The sequence below is a fragment of the Mizuhopecten yessoensis genome, unplaced genomic scaffold (assembly GCF_002113885.1).
Source record: "Mizuhopecten yessoensis strain PY_sf001 unplaced genomic scaffold, ASM211388v2 scaffold357, whole genome shotgun sequence".
Taxonomy (NCBI): Eukaryota; Metazoa; Mollusca; class Bivalvia; order Pectinida; family Pectinidae; genus Mizuhopecten; species Mizuhopecten yessoensis.
Genome location: NW_018403506.1, coordinates 487471 through 505467, shown reverse-complemented (window position 1 = coordinate 505467; position 17997 = coordinate 487471). Strand labels below are relative to the sequence as shown.

At 34.4% G+C, this 17997-nt stretch overlaps 1 protein-coding gene across 1 annotated transcript; it reads left to right on the top strand.

The window, feature by feature from the left end:
• The first annotated feature begins 1662 nt into the window (after positions 1-1662).
• Positions 1663-16557, top strand: LOC110446632 (alpha-L-fucosidase-like). Its single transcript, XM_021491888.1, has 8 exons — positions 1663-2041; positions 2954-3060; positions 4649-4776; positions 6494-6627; positions 8228-8325; positions 8857-8989; positions 10459-10629; positions 11232-16557. Exons 1-8 carry the CDS (start codon positions 1698-1700, stop codon positions 11491-11493), a joined length of 1377 nt encoding a protein of 458 aa, XP_021347563.1. The 5' UTR covers positions 1663-1697; the 3' UTR covers positions 11494-16557.
• The last annotated feature ends 1440 nt before the right edge of the window (positions 16558-17997 follow it).

Genomic DNA, 17997 nt, shown 5'->3' with positions numbered 1-17997 from the left:
ACCTTGGTCGAAGTACTATTTAAAGAAACTAAAACCTTATATGCTGATTCCTGTGTATTATGTCAATGTTATTGAGCGTCTTATTGGACTGGAAATCGTCGCAGAAATCGCAATTTCAAAATTAAGAAAGAGTTCATGATTTATCAGGTTAAGCATTTTATTTACAGCTAAGCTAATTCGAGGACGTACTTTCATCTGTGCGTTATACATTGTATATGTGAGTGTACTCGATGTATCGTGTATTTACCTCCTATCTTTAGCGCGGATCTGATACCGAGTTTAGAGTGCTACCTCCCTGAAATACTAATCCAAAAGTAGCAGCACAGTACTCCAACCCGACTCGGTAAAAGGAAAAAAGTATATATATACTTATAAACCGTATGAGTGATGAAGTATAACCTTTATTTTGATGTTTCAAACGGGAACGTAATATGACATATCGTGCTTAGGAAGTTAGGTTGATAACGGTAATGGCTCTGAGACGAGACGATATGCGAACCGTGTATGTTAATCAAACATTTCTGTAACACAGCATGGTTTTTCTGGTGTATCTATATATGAAAATGTAACAATTTAAGTTTGACAAGAATTAGCTCCGTGTCAAAATAGTATCCAATCCGGTGTAAGGGAAATAACTCTTACGTTGATAAAGTCGCATTGAGAAATATAATTCAAATATATTCCATGAACATTTGTGAGATTTTGTATATTCAATGACAGTAAATAAAGTCACTACATATATTAATAATTATAATTAATTTGAATAAAAAATAAATAAAAATAAAAGGAGTACAGTGTCTCTTTTCTCCATGCATGTTTTCCCACTACTGTTAATTATCCTTCATTTCACAAGCACAAAATGCGCCTATTCTTTATTATCTATTCACCGATTGCCATTATGCACGTAAATGCTCATGTCACATCATCGGAGGATGCTAATTAATGAAAATTACAACAATGCGTCCCACTTAAAGAGGGTGAAAAAAGAGGTACTAACATTTTTCTAGTTGAAAGTTGATCTTATTTGATGTGTTTTTTTGCATTAAGTACCGCTTATTTAAAAACGTTTATGTCCGCACTATTGCAAATCATCGGTCACCATAGTAACCATCCAGGACACCCTAGTTGGGATATGTCATAACAAAATTGAAGGAACGCGGCTAGCTATTTGATTGGTCTCAGGTATATGTATTCACTAGTTTACCTGTCTGTATTAACAGGTTGAGGAGCGACATCCGACTTCAAAATCAGTCAATTTTACCATTACGCGACCGCTAGATGATTTTGATGTAGGCCTACATCAAATGAATAAACTTGTCTTCTTGTCTCATCCACAAGGCGTGCACACTGAGCCTTTGATTTTGTTATGGGCCAATATTAACGTTAACGTTGGAAACATACTTCAAGGGATACTATATCATTCCAGACATTCCTGATTGTCTAGAATGCATGTACGTTAAACATAAATATCATCAACCTTTCAAAATATCTTTAAATGTTTATTGTACATGTGTTCCCCCTACGATTAAATACATTTTCGGAAATTGAGTTTAATATTTCTTTATAGAACTTGCATCTTTAAAACACAATTTATATAATAACTGCATCAACAGGACGCTTAAGTTAGTAAACATTCGTAAAAAACGTTTATGTGAGTAAGATTATATGTTTGGTCTTGTGACAAAATAATAACAGAGATGGGGAAGTTGTGTGTTTTGGTTAGTTTGGCTGTTTTTGTGTTTGCATTGACGTCTGCCAAGAGATACCAACCTAACTGGGAATCTTTAGATGCTCGTCCACTGCCGGCATGGTATGACGAAGCAAAGATTGGCATATTTCTGCACTGGGGAGTTTATTCAGTGCCTGCGTTCGGTTCCGCTTGGTTCTGGTACTACCTTTATCACGGGGTCCCGGCATACGTAGAATTTATGAAGCAGAACTACAGACCTGGCTTTACATATCAGGACTTTGCTGCCGATTTTCATGCTTCATTTTTCGATCCTGACGAATGGGCTGACATTTTTCTGGCGTCAGGAGCTAGGTAATTATGAGCACACGACTTCATCCGATACATGGTCGATTATTGTTATATGTCCAAGCTAAGGGGAGATAATCCAAATACTAATTTTGAAACAAGCCACATCTTTCCAAAAAAATGATTTGGCATAGCTACTATTAAACATTTAGGGAGAGTGTAATATACGGAAATAGATTTTATTGAAAAGTTTAGATTTAGTATAATTTCAAAATGATATTTTCAGCTGCAGTAAACAAAAAACATTTTCAATTTGTCATTAGACCTACATTAGCTAGCTAGGTTAACATTTAATTACTGGTACATAGATCTAGCAAGAATTGTAAACAGGAGAGGGAGAATGCACAACTAGACTGAGATTTGAACCTCATGGGACCTCCAATCTCTAGACAGACACTCTTACCAATTGAGCTATACCTATGCCTGGTCACATGTGATCAACCCAGTAGACGTCCACTTAGAGCTCCGAGGGACCTGGGTTCGAATTCCAGTCTGGCCGTTGCATTTCTCTTTCTCCTGTTACAAAATTGGGGAACTTGCAAATGTTTGTTTCAAGCACTGGGTGGATACTTGGCAAGGAGATACCAGAGCTTTGGTTGTAAAAATTTGTTAACAAAGGGATAGAGACTTGGAAAAATGAGAGAGGAATGTAGTGTAACTTGACCGGGTCGATTGTCGGCGACCAGGTACATGTAGTTCCATTGTAATTGGTGTAGCATCTCTGTGTCGTGTTGGGAGGGTCCTGGGTTCTTTTTGATTTCAACACATTTTATTGGTCCCAGGTTCGAATCCTGGTCTGGCCGTTGCATTCCTTTTTCTCCTGTTATTATTTTATTAATGTACAGGAGATGGAATTAGCTGTGAGAAACTCACTCAGATATTTATGATGGTATGTGTTTAAATATTTGTACTTTACAGATATGTTGTGCTGGTTACTAAACACCATGAAGGCTTTACAATGTGGCCCTCAAAGTATTCTTTCAACTGGAACGCTGGTGCTGTGGGTCCCAAACGAGATCTACTGGGTAAGTCTGGAATCTTTCTGAATTGAGAATTCATTACTGGAAAACATCAGTATAAGGCCAAATGAAAAAACATTATTGTGTTTCTGCTAACCCTATAGCTACCTACCCTAAATTTTTGTGCCTACCCTAAGGTTTTTATTTGCATTTAGTGATATGTACTGTTAAAGTTATAGGGCTCCTGCTCTTTTATAAGCATTGTAAAAATATTTTCCAAAATAAAAATACCTACCTACCCATTTTTTTTCTGATGATGATAGCAGAAACACAAGTAAAACATTTTTGGGATAACACAGCTGAACTCAACAAAATGATTAAAAGAAGCTATTGGAGACCTTGAAATTGGTATGCCTATATAGCCAATGTGTATCTACAGTTGATCTCATCTTGAATTTCGCACATCGATCATCAACCTATAGCTAGAAGGACATTGTCTCTCCAACCCCATTTGTGATTATAATTACAGGGACATCTTCATTTTCCTAAGTTTTTGAAACCTATTATTCCTTTATAAATGATATCTTATTGTCATGCAGCTTTTCCATGCATGTTATATGTTAGCTATATTGCTAAACGAAAAACACACCTACTATTCCTTGGTATGATTATCTCCTCGCAACAAAACTTAGAGTGGATAAAGGATTCAACCCATACGTACATGTATGTTACACTCTAAGTCATCGCTCAAGCAACTTCATTCCTCATAGGAATTTCATGAAACTTCTGTTCATATAAGTGTTTGATATGGCAATGCCTTGAACAAAAACTTCTCGTTTCGGGTTTCTACATTGAAGGTGAAGGTCACTGTTACTATTTTTAGAAAAAAACTTTGTCATCGCTCTAGCAACTTCATTTCCTCTTACATATATGTCACAATGTGTGTATGCGAGGGGATTTGTATCACTTGTGATGCCTTGTTATATTATTAGAAGGGAAAGTTTAGAAATGTTATTTTGCAAAATATCTACTAAAGTAGCATATTATGTACTAATAAAAAACTCGAGCAGTATCAGTTTGAAGAAAGATTTTTATTTTTATTTAATAAAATTACCGTAAATTTGCGGGTATAGTGCGCAGGTACGTTTTTGGGGTCAGATTTGAAAATTAGATAATTTTTTTTAAAAAATGTGAAAAAAGATTTTTGGGAAAAAAATCATGAAAGTAAAACCGGTATCAAACTGGAAAAGTAGAATCAAAAGAAGCGTGGTAGTACATTAAGAATTTATGATTACTTGATCATGCTGTGAAAAGAGTTTAATGGTCGGAAACACTGCAAGGGGTTACTTGTGAAAGGATAATGTCAGCTCCTTGTTTACTTGTTAATGATCTCGATGTGAACAATTATGTTGCAACAACTTATAATCAAGTTGATGAAAATGTTTTAAAGCAAATTTTTTTTTTTTTTTTTTTCATCTCCGCTTTTTGTCATATATATATATGATGGAAATCAGCTGTTAACTCATTCACCCCTGAAATTTCATAATGAACTATTCCAACCTTTGAATTGGAAGAGTTCAAATATGTCTTCATGGGTGAATGAGTTAGATCTTGATTTAATTAAAGTGATAATTTGTTTTCCTTGCAATTCCAGGTGATCTCCTTACAGCTGTCAGAGCGAAGGGCATGCATTTTGGTGTATACCACTCGCTGTTCGAGTTCTTCAATCCTTTGTACCTGGAGGACAAAGCCAATAACTATACCACCCGCAACTTCCCAACGGTACAACCTAATACAAATTACAATAAAAGTAGACAACATTTGATATAGTGCCCTATTTAGCTATTATAAGCCACTCCAAAGCACTTTACAGTACAAAGATATACAATTTTACAACCAATACAATTAGCATATCCATTAATCAATACAATTGGAGGAAATTGCAGAAGCTGCCTTATCAGGCGCTTACTACTAGTCCTATGCCACCTGGCTAATATCTCCCTATGTGTGTAATGCCTTCGTGTGTGCTAGAGATGTGTTGTGTTGTGTTTGTAGTGGGACCGTGCTTCCAACGGTATCATTTATAGTGCCACCTCACTTGAATGCAACAGCACAGATATCGCAACATCCACTCCAGACCAATTCATACTCCACCTGGGTTGTAGAAGTTATGTGGCAGGAGAAAAACACTTTCTCTGAATATTCCATGTGCACAAGGACTTCGGTGATCAAACCTGCATAGCAGTCTACTTCATATGCATATAGTAGTGTAGATAGCATATAATGGGTGACTTCTGAGTTACTTTTAAAATCAACTTATTCTCTAATTTTGTTCATGCAAGTCACAACACTCTCTATTCTTGTTAGACTGGCCACCGTCTCGAGAATATCGAATCATTTAGAAAATTAAGAAAAAAATAAACTCATAATTTTGATCACTTGAATGTCTGTTTCTAGACCTAATTATAAGTTCTCAAACTAGGGGGGATAAGCTAGTAGTAAAATGCAGCCAGAAAATTCTTCATAAGAACTTAGGGGCTGGTAGCCAGTCTACGTTCTTGTTTGCCATAGGTACATGTATTTCCTGTCGACGGAGGACTTGATATAGTTACAAGCGATCAAATTTTAGGGTGTCTTATTGTTGTACCATAGATAGCTGGTGTAATGACGAGAATATGCTGGGAAATTATAAGCATATGTCAGGTGCAAGGTTCTTTCTGTTCTAACTAGATATAAATAAAGAAAAAAAAGGTCAGATTTTTAGAATTACACGGTAGTATTATAGACCAACCCATCAAGTCTCATTCGGTCAAGATTCCGTTCTAAACTATATAAATAACATGTTTCTAATATGCTAATTAAAACTCTTTCAAATATTTAATTCAATTTTGACTGAACTAAAACTGCAATTGTTATATTATGTTGCAAATAATCAGAAAATGGGAGAGTAGTGTTGTTAATGTTATATATGAGCCATGCATTTATCAAACAAAAACCAGAAGAATGGAGGCCTGACAAAAACAGGGGAAGGAGAAACTAATGATGTAACTGACAGGAAAGGCAACTATTGTACCGTGTTGCATACATAGCTTTCACACTTCCTGACTGTCAAAATATCGCACGACATCTGATAAACCAAACTTATTTTAGTGTGAAAGGAAACTTAGATGTGAAAGCACATATATCTGTGTTGGCATTCATGGTTGAAAGATGAAAAATGGAGATGTTTATTCTCACGTAGTTAACTCCCTTACAGCTTGAGTGTACGTGTACTTAAATATCAACAATGTCAAAGCAATGTTGGTAGTCATCCGACAATATGTGAAGCAGGCTTTAAGAATTTACAAAATGCAAAATATATAAATTTAAAAATATGCTGGTAATTGGTAAATCACCAAAGAAGTATTTTGTTCTTGATATTATACAAGATTTTTGCTACAAATTCACAAGTTTGTTCTAAATAACTACAAACAATAATATTTTGAAATTACATTTTTAGACCAAGACAATGCCAGAGTTATATGAGCTGGTCAACACTTACCAGCCTGAACTGATCTGGTCGGACGGACCAATGGATGGCCCGGAATCTTACTGGGGCACCTTGGACTTCCTTGCCTGGCTCTACAATGACAGGTGGGTTAATTCTCTTATTAGGAAGACACTGAATGGCATATTGATTTGTAGAATTTTTACATGTCTTGTTTGGTTAAATGATGATGCATTGCACATTAAGGGACATTTCACACCCAGATTATTACTTGTACAGTCCACTCTGTATGCAGACACCACCCTCAGATAGTCCTGTTGCGGAACTGGATTGGGTCGATCGCCGGTGACCAGGTAGCTCAATTGGTTAGAGCGTCCGTCTACAGTTCGGAGAGTCCCTGGTTCAAAACCCGTTCTCGCCGTCGCATTTATCTTTCTCCTAGCTGTTATATACTTGGTGCCCAACGAAATATACCCACAGAAGGTGGTATATGGTCTCGTGTGTCTTCGGGGTCAAAGACTTTGTTCATAGAGGGAGTTATGTCAAGGAACTGGACTGGGTCGATCACTGGCAACCAGGTAGCTCAATTGGTTAGAGCAACTGTCTTGAGTTTTGAGGGTCCCGGGTTCGAACTCCAGTTTAGCGGTGCATTTCTCTTTCTCCTGTTTTACAAGTCCAAAATTTTACTCAACATAAAGGTGGCCTCTTTATACAGGTTCAGTTCACAATAAAACCACTACAATGGGGAACATTTTAAAATTGATTTCTTAACGCAGGTAGCCTCTTCGAAATGTAGTGAGTAAAAGCAATAATCTAGCGATGGTTCTTCAGGGTGTTTACATATAGGTGTTGGACCTTGCTTTGAGACTGGATATCCAAAGGGATGCTGGATAATTAATGGCATAAGTAATAGCGACCTGGTGAAGTCTGACATGTAATGAAACTTTAGACAATATCTTGAAAACTTCCAAATCGTAACAAACAAATAAGTTGGATTCAGATTTGATTGTTTTCTTATTTGTATTGGAAAATATTTGAAATGTTCATGTTGGAGTCATGAATATATTTTGTGACCAGCTGCTAAACAGTTTTTTCTTAAGAAAGAATCTTAAAATCAAACTACTTGTATGTAACAGTACCAATTTCTTCAATTTCTCCTGTTTTTAAATTCAAATATTGACAATTATTAATATATCAATTTATCTAATGGTTTTGGATAGAAATATTCAACTTGGTGTCTTTCCAAAAGAAAATATAGTCCTCTAAAGCACATTGATCAATCTGCAATTTATTTTCATGGGTCCTTTTTCACTGTATTGCTAAATGTTGAATTAAAGTATTTTCAGAAATTCCATGTGAATTGCATTAAAAATTCTATGAGTATAGGACTAGGGATTTATAAGTAGATCTATCACTGAAGGGTTTTACAAACGATCTAATCTTTACATGATATGATCATGTTACAGAAACAGACTTTTGTGTACATAACGTACACATCTGTAGTGATGGAATGCAGTATATGTTGCAATTGTCGTCAGTGATTTATTAATCTTGTTCTACAGCCGAATACAGTTTCCCCTAGCACAAAAGTGCTTTATTTTCCCAAAATGAAAAAAAATGAGGAAAATCTTCCTCTTTTCAATGAAACTATCGCTATATTTTAACCAATTCATGTTTGAACAAGCAGCAGTAAAATTTAGGCAGAAAAAACATTGATCATTCGAACACAGTGCCTTTGTTTTGTAGCCCAGTAAAGGATTACGTGGTGGTTAACGACCGTTGGGGCAATGACACAATATGTCACCATGGAGGATTCTGGGACTGTTCTGACAAATACAACCCAGGTAACCACACAGTGTTATCATCAGAATTCAGCCTAAAGACTGAAGTCAAAGATTCTTTCCCTATATATCAAAGGTTCATTTGTATTTTTCTGGGGACTTTTTGGGGCTGATAAAAAAATGGGCCCCATGCCCAATTCATGGCAATTAAAACTATTTCATATTTATGCCTAATTCCCAAAATTTGCAGTTTACTCGTGAAAATTGCCTTTCCAATTGGTATATCTTCTTCCCACAATGAGACAAAAAGGCCCTGTCCCAAATAAACAAAAGAAACCCTTTTATACTGCGCTACTTCAAATAGTAACATTCTGCACCTTTGTTTTATATGTATATAACTAATGCGTAACTTTCAATAGTGGTGCTTTTTCTGGGAATTATTTTCACACAAGATAATTAACTTCACTATACTTGTGGACTTATTGGAGGTTAGTTCTAAAATGGTCCTTCCCTATTTTCTTTTATCAGGGCCCCTGCATCGTTCACAATTTATAAGCATGAACTTGTTGTTTATAATAATTTGGTTATTTGTAGGGGTTCTTCAGCCTCATAAGTGGGAGAGTGCTATGACTGTTGACCGCCACAGCTGGACGCATCGACGCAACATCAACTTCGAGGATGTTCTATCCCTCAATGAACTCCTTACTGTCATGGCCAGGACAATCAGGTAGGGAAGAAAAGGGAGATAACAAGGGTATTAACATAGAAAGGGAAAGGGAGAAAACAAGGGTATTAATGTAGAAAGGGAAAGGGAGATATTAAGGGTATTAATGTAGAGAGGAAATGGGAGATAATAAGGGTATTGATGTAGAGAGGAAAAGGGAGATAATAAGGGTATTAATGTAGAAAGGGAAAGGGAGATATTAAGGGTATAAATGTAGAGAGGAAAAGGGAGATAATAAGGGTATTAATGCAGAGAGGAAAAGGGAGTTAATAAGGGTATTAACGTAGAGAGGAAAAGGGAGATACTAAGGGTATTAATGCAGAGAGGAAAAGGGACATAAGCAGGACAATCAGATGGAGAATAAAAGGGAGACAACCAGTGGAATAGAGTAGGGAGGAACAGGGAGATAACTTAAATAATCAGGAAGGAAATAAAAAATCAAAGGAAATAGCCAGGGCAATCATGAAGTCAGAAAAGGGAGATAACCAGGGTAATTATGTAGGAAGGAAAAGGGAGTGATCAGGTAAGGAAGAAAAGGTAAATAAACAGGGTTATCGGCTAGGGAGGAAGGAAGGAAGGGTAATCAGGTAAAGTGAAAAAGAAAGAAACTCATATAGGAAAATGGAGGAGACCTGGAAAGAAAAAAAATGATAATCAAAACAATCAGATAGTGTCGGAAGGGAAACAATAGGGAGGTAAATAGGGAAATCACATATAGAGAAAAGGGAAATAACCAGGGCAATTTTGTACAGAGGAAAAAGAAGATTACCAAGACACAATGGAAGGGGGAAGGAACAATCAAATTTTTAAGGAAGAGGGCAACAAAAAGAATATCAGCTAGAGAGAAACTAAGACAATCTGGTTTGAAAGAGAAGGGATATCATAAGGACAGTCTGGTAGGGAGAACAAGGGAGATAATCTATATAGGAGATGAAATATTGTGAATTGCAGCAAGGGTTAGTCAAGATGATTTAGCTTGTGAATTTTACATTGTATTAAGTCAAGGAAAAATGAACAAAAATGATTGAAATTTTGATAAAGTGATTTGTTTTGTCAAAAAATCCACCTATTTGATTTATAAATAAATCTTTTCAACCAGACTATGCATGATTTGTTTTACAGATCCGGGGGATCCATGTCCCACTGCAAAGTGTTTTTTTCCTATAAACAGTAACCTCCCTTTAACTTCTGTTTGGGTATAACTAGGGCTGTTGGCTAGGATATTTCCATTGTCCAGGTAGCTCAACCAGTTAGAGTCATTGTATAAGAATCTGCAGGACAGGTTAAAGCCCCACTGAATTTCATTTGTATTATTTCAAAAAAGTCCTGCAAGGTAGGATTTTCTTTTCAGAAATGACATATTAAAGCCATAATCATGTTGGAAAAACAGTTGCAAATACTTTTTTGCACATTTGTTGGCAGTGGTACGGGTTCCTCAATCAAACTTTTAAAATATTTTTAAATTTATATAGCTGCGGAGGTAACCTACTGATGAATGTTGGTCCCTCCTCTGACGGCCGTATCATCCCCATATTTGAGGAGAGACTGAGGCAATTTGGAAAATGGATGGCTGTGAACGGAGAGGCCATTTATTACTCTAAACCTTGGCACACACAGCAAGACAATGCTACAAAGAGTGTCTGGTAAGCATTTGTTTTTAATACCTAAATACTATATGTATCCAGGAAAAGAATTTTTACAGGTGGTGGAATCATAAGGTGGCAATGTACTTCATGATTTCAATATAAATGTTCAGTAAAATGGTATACTGACACTGTATTTGTGTACGTAAACAATTAAAATGTACTTTCTTACTGTTCTTGGAGTCTGACCCTATTCTTAACAAAATAATAGCTATTGTTATGTGTGGAAATGCATCGTATAATTAGAAATAAAGCATACAGTAATATTGATCCATGAAAATAAAAATAAAAACAGAAGTATTTGCCTACCAACCTACCCTATGTTTTTTAGGCATGTTAAAAACATATACATATTTTTGGCCTCATTAAAACGAGTCAAAACATAAATTTCAGATTTATTTCTGTTTTAATTTCTGTTTTATGTTAATTCACAATTCAAAATTTGTGTTAATTTCCAAAATACAAAATATTCCCCAAACCATTAATAACCATGACTGTCATTTCTTCACAGGAACGTGTCTTTGATGTTAGCAATCACAATTGTCATCTTTTTCCTTGTATATGTCTGAGAGGTTAATAACCCAAACTTTTTCTATAAATAGGTACACATCCCAGAAGTTGATAGCCACTACAGCAGTGTATGCCATTGTACTGGAATGGCCCGGAAACAATACTTTGAGTCTACAGGCCCCCATCCCCACCCCCTCCACGACTGTTGAGCTGCTCGGCTACCCTGGAAAGTTCCTCAAGTACATTCAGGGAGCCATGGGTACCATGGACATCCTCTTGCCGATCCTTAACCCAGTCGATATGCCCTCCACCGACGGCTGGGTCATCAAGATGAAGAATCTCAAGAACCAGTAACTGGTGATGTGATCTGTAACTCAGTCTACAAAGAGTTTGAATGTGAGTGTATTAAGCAGATTGAGGTTTGAGTGAACTACACAAGGCTTAAGTTTTGTTTTTCAATTTGTAAATCCCTTCGTGTTTCAAGAGAAATCCCTGTCACCATTTTTACAACGTCAGTGTGATAACCTGGCATATCAAGTTTATTAGATTGAAGGGAGGTAGCCGTGTACAGTAGCGTATAATGGCCATGGGTGATATTTTTGTACAATGATTAAACCCTGTAATATTACATGTATCAAAATTAAAAATAATTCAACACTATAATTGGCATAAGCATGATGAAGTGCACTATGAGTGCTTCATAATTTTTCAAGAAAAAAGAATTGCATTTGGTTTCAGACTATAGTTTTGGCCATTTACAAATCTGTGTCTACACATCAAAAGCTAGCTTTTCATAAAGTCTATTGAAGTATTTTTTATATGCAGCACATGTGTAAATATTGTGAAAAATGCACCAGAATGGCCTATGCTAAAAAAAATGTGAGTATTTCTGTTATGGAGTAGGTGATATTTAATATAAGATCGGTTTTAAGAAAAAAATTCTATCTGCAGGGATTAAATTTTGAGTTAAAAATCATTGTTTTGTCATTTTTGTCATTTTTTGATGTGATAACCATGGTTCCCAAATCTGAGGAAAACTTTTCCTGAAAAAAAAAATCATATTTAAAAAAAAAAAATGTATTTATAATGTAGTTTATATATATATGTATATATGTAGGAGTGTTGTGCAAGATACATCCACTTTTCATGTTTATCTGAGACATGCCCTTTACTCTCAAGGATTAGGCAATATCTACTGTACACTGCTACTTGAATGAGTTGTTTTATGTCTGTTTCACAACTGAGTTCATGAAGAAAACCATGTTGCAGTCATGCAGACATCAAACTCTCATTAATTTTGCGTGAAGAAAATTTACTTCTTATATCCCTTTTGGTTCACTTTAAAGATTTTATACTGTAAAGTCTAAACCAGTCAAAGCTTTGTGTTGGCAAATACTGCCAATTTGTTGTGTTGATAAATAAATGTTAAGTCATATTTTCAAAAAATATCTTTTCAAATTTTTGACCGACCATCATCAATTTATTTAGGTCAGCTATATTGTTACAATTACTCGTAATGCCTGTAAATTTAGAAAAAAACTTCTTAGGAATTTAATGCCATTATTTTGGTGTTGGAAGTTATGTTGATATTATTTTCATATATATATATTTTTCAAAATCTCATTTTTGGTCTGCTGAAAAAGTTAAAAAAAATTAACTAAAAATGATATCATAGAATTGTTTCATTAATGTTTTAAAATGAGATTAATATCTATTTGGAAGAAAGAGCATAATAAAAATGTTATGTGTACATATTGTACATATAAAGTATATTTTATAGACAGTTGCCTAAATGATGAAATTCCTCTGATTTTGAAAGTCCCAATGATAACAACACTGCTTATATATTGTGATAGCTATAAACAGATAGCAAGTGTGCCTTGATAAAGATAGCAATGTAGTTTTTAGTCATTACTTAAACTTTATATGTTATGATTTGTAAATTCTACTGATAAAATGATGACAAATCAGTATGTTTGCACATTCCATTACTATTTGCTCAGCGTTTCACGAGAGAGTATGTTGTACATATTTTTTTGTTTATCAGAAACCGTTGATTTTAAGATAATTGTTATCTTATTTCAATATTTGCTCACAATTTTGTATATTGATACTGCTTTCACTGTCGAACTTGTATGAGGCATAATAACATTACTGTTTAAGTTTGCATGGCTTACTTAAATGCCGCAGGACCCTGTTCAATCCCCTTATTGTTCTATGATATTAAAGATAACATGTATTTTCACTTAGTATTCAGTTTCATGGTAAAACTTTCAGCGAATAATTAATTAAGGTAAGCAATGAATAAAATAGATAGATAGATATCAAGCAAATTAAAACATCTTAACCATTCCTAACAATTTCACCTTTTTTACCCTTTTAAATATTAAAAAAATGAATCTTTCATAAAATAATACCTCATGAGACCAATTAATGTTTTTGTTATAGATGCTCAGCCTACTTAGTAACAAGTTTAATTATTCATGTTCTGCAATTCAAGAATTCAGAGCTGGCTAAAAGGATGAGATTTTTAAAATCATTTTCCTGCAGCTGAAGATTGGTCCTTAACATGTATTGCGTGCCCTAGTTGCCATAGTTGAGAGATCTGTCGTTGTTTTTTTTTGCTGGATTCTTTTATAGGAAGCTTGTTGGTGTGTATATTGCATTTGTTTAATCATAGATCTGACTCCTAGAATTTGTTTTGATACGCAAAATCATGTGTACTTGTTCAATACAAAAAAAAAATATACCACATTGTCGACAATCTCCACAGCAACAGGACCTTCGGAAACATCGAAACTATCACTAGAACACACACAATCCGACAGGAACATAAACAAAATGATCTGTAAATTTAGAAATCTTACCAAATTTAAAAAAAAAATGTTTTCAATACGTACATGTATGCATGAGCATCAAATGAAGCTTTTATAATGTTAAGATGAATGTTTCATCACTTAAAAGGAATTCTTTAAACGTAATGTATGTCAATCAATTTTTGGACTCAATCATTTATGTCCTAGGCCTCATTTTCATCAAAACGATCTCATGCTGAAACGCAGATTTGGTGATCAAGACGCATCTCTTGTTTAAGTGATAAATGATTGAAATTTCAATTTTTTTCGATGATTTGGAGGAGTTTTGAAAGACTTCAAGGCAAATAGCATTTTCTATGCCAACACTTGACTTTCTGACTGTTTTGCATGATTTCCTGCAAGTTAAAATAACGTTTGTTTGAGCATAGAATTTATGCTTGGTTATGAGAAAGGTTTCATGAATTTAGGCCCCCGACTCGTACTTTTTCTGTGGGATTCCCCACCTGTTGAAAGACCCACTGTATCTCTTAGTCATAGTATTCATCAACATTTTGAGAGAAAGAATGCTCTGGATTAGCCTAAAAATTCTACAAAAGTCACTGTATATGATTGATTCTGTAGATAAAAAGATCAATTGTACCATAGTACATATTTTGTACCTAGAAAACATATGTTGATAACCTACTGTACTGTATATGAATGAACGTTATTGTACGTCGTGCATGTATATGTTATCATATGTTGAACGCAAAAACCTTTATTCAACCTTTGTCATTGATGATCTTTTTATGTCATTGTAAGACAATACAAGGTAATAGTTAAAACATGTGTTAGAACATGTTTAATTAAGGCGATATTTTCTACCAAAACATTGTTATTTTTTAAGGAAAAACTGTGACAAAAAACTATTATATTTTGGTATAATTAGTAATTAACTGATAACAATGTTTTACAATTACATTTGTCAGTACTCCATGTGTTTCTTTTGAGGATGACCGAACTAAACAGACGTTCTTGTAGATTCACATATTATCCTACATGTATATATCTAGGTAGGTAATTGTTTTACCAATTATTATGGCCCATATAACAAATTCCAGTTTATTTATTGTTCTTGCCTTTTCTTGTAATACAATAAGAATCTCAAGAGTCATCTCTGTGCTACTGAAGTTTATTTAATAAATGTGTAATTCGATTGCTTTCAAAATCCATGGTGAAACAATATTAAAGGTAGCAGCTGTTAAAACATGCCTTAACACTCGCTATATGTAAAGGATTTTACATCAATTTCAATATCAAATTTGATTTATGAAAGACTATTTAAGACTTTTCGATTGTAAAAATGATACATGTTTTGACAATTAAATCTGACTGTTATTTTTACATTCTTAAAAGGTTATCAACACAGAAGAAGGCAGTAAGGGCCAGTAAACGGCCGAGTAAAGGAAATGATATCAAACACACACAATTTTATAAAAAGAAAAACGTCATCTTGAAAAGTATGCATGGCTATGGCATGGTTAGTCATATATGTTCAAACAGACTAAAAGTTTTGAGGAAGTTAAGATTTGCAGAGATAATCTGCAGAGATATTTACTGTTTCTAAAAGAGATTGAAGATTTGTTGTCTTATATAAGAAAAATCCTTGTTCAAATGCAAACGAATGGAACATCCTGTTTCACATAACAAAGATATGTTGCAAATATTTGTTAAACATGATTTTCTCAGGTTAGTTTGAAGTCTAAACATCGACATTTTGACTCCAAACTCTATTCTTTTGTGACGTCATGGTCGGTTAGAAGTCGGTGATGCCATGAAGTTATTCTATACTAGTGGTGTCGTAACAATTGAAACAATGGGCACCTACAGCCAAGCCAATCACAACACTGCTAGATGCTACTAATTATAAATGTGTGTTCATAACACGATTTATGGAACAGGTATGACAACACTAATAATTGTGTAGTTATTTGATAAATATATTTATTTGAAAATCTTGTGATACAGTGTTTGGTGTTTGGTAGTTCGCTTGTAGCTGATGACCTATATATGAACTTTGAATCAGATTTCTTAATCGTTCTGGTCAAGTCATTGACATTCATATTGTTTACGTTATTTTTTTTATTAATTCATATTATATAAATTTAAGTGTTGTGGTGTAATATTTTTCCATTTTAATATAACCACTTGTGCTATATATATACATGTACTTTGACATTCCTTTTTATATAGAAAACGATTCTGTTATGGTGTGTATTCCTTTTGAATTGCATTTTTTCAATGTCGAATTCAGTTTTCCTAATAAAAAGAAGAAAAATGCAGTATACAGGTCGATTTAGAAAAGCTTTACACAGGAGTGAAAAATAAGTGTTTCTTTACATAGATCTGAATTGATCATGTGAATTTAAATTGATTCATTATAGTTAATTTCAATATACATACCGTACGTATATAAATGTTAAAAAAAGCCATATGGACACGTCTTGGTTCTGTAAAAAGAAATCGATCTCCTGTAAATTATTGAGTGTAATTTATTTTTACGCAATTTGTAACAAGTACAAATGTAACACAGGGACTAATAAAGGAACATGATATGAACATCTTGTTATGTTATATTATTTTTTTAAATTTCAACTGAAAATTCTAACCATTACAAACGGTTATTTCACAAAACTGCAAAACGAAATCACCCACATATAGCATAACGTTTGTGTGCCCTTCTGTAGACGTCTTTGTGTAGAGGGACTCTTCACCACGACAATTGTTACTGAAAGATAACTTTATAAACTTATTATACATAATAACTTAATATGAATTAACCGTTTTTCAAGACTGAACAGTTTGGTCTACTTGTCAAAAACCTATTCATTTAAAGTCCTGTGAACTCTTGCAAGGAATTGACTCTTGCTGTTTTAACCACTAGTGAATAGAATCGAACTTGTTGCATTGCAATGTCTTCGACTCAAACTTGAATTGCAAATTTTAAAAAGTTTTTACAGACTCGCCAGAGTGTAAAATTGGAAATGGACAAATTACCCCTTAAGAAGCAAAACGTACGTGTGCAGAGTAACTTTTCACTTCGTCAATTATAACTGAAAAAAACTTGCACTCTTCTGTGTTTCTCAAATTTGTCGGATAACAACATAAAAATACGTGCCATTTATTTGCTTATTGGTTTCATTGCAGTAACATAGTTTTGTCTACCTGGGTACTTAAAGATAGTCCCAATCATGAAATACAGATAACCAGTACTTTCGCGAACATGGTTTATTGTGATAATTTCGTCAAACAATGTTTACTCTGAAAAAGGTTCAGTGCCCACACGTTTTGTTATAAGAACTTCTTCCAATAAAAAAATATAACCTTTGCCTGTAACTCCACTGAAACATTTTAATTTTATCAACTATAAAACGAAAACTCTAAATATCAGCCGGAAACAGTTCTTCTTCTTCAAGGTACAGTCCATACCACTGTAGTGTATTCTCGGACTTTGACAGTTTCTATAGACTTTGATACAGTTTAGTTCAATAACGCATGCAAAATTAATATCAATTAAAAATAGTGACAATTCTAAAAAACCCGACTCAAAGTCAGTTTTCATTGTCACGGTTGCCTCCCTTTTAACAAAATCAACTTCTGCAATAACCACAGGAACTTGAATTTTTATCAGAATGGTCTATTCAAGCTCAGAGAACTGATTAAACCCAGTATATACCCCCCTGGGTATATACTGGGTTTTATCAGTTCTCTGAGCTTAAATAGACCATTCTGATAGAAATTCAAGTTCCTGTGATTTAACCCTGAATCCAAACAAGAGATGATAGTGACTTCAGAAAAAGATGAGACATTAGTTATTGAATTGACTCCAGACAAAATGAAAGCGTGTCAATCACTCGAGACAAAATAAAAGCGTGTCAATCACTCGAGACAAAATAAAAGCGTGTCAATCACTCGAGACAAAATAAAAGCGTGTCAATCACTCGAGACAAAATAAAAGCTTGTCAATTGCTTGAGAGAAAATGAGGGCATTGTCAACTGATCA

What these genes read in the sequence shown, in the direction of transcription:
- LOC110446632 (XM_021491888.1), top strand. Translation starts at nt 1,698, where the DNA reads ATGGGGAAGTTGTGTGTTTTGGTTAGTTTGGCTGTTTTTGTGTTTGCA. An exon ending in TTTCTGGCGTCAGGAGCTAG is followed by an intron (nt 2,042 to 2,953) that starts GTAATTATGAGC and finishes TGTACTTTACAG; the next exon opens with ATATGTTGTGCTGGTTACTA. An exon ending in TTCTGACAAATACAACCCAG is followed by an intron (nt 8,326 to 8,856) that starts GTAACCACACAG and finishes GGTTATTTGTAG; the next exon opens with GGGTTCTTCAGCCTCATAAG.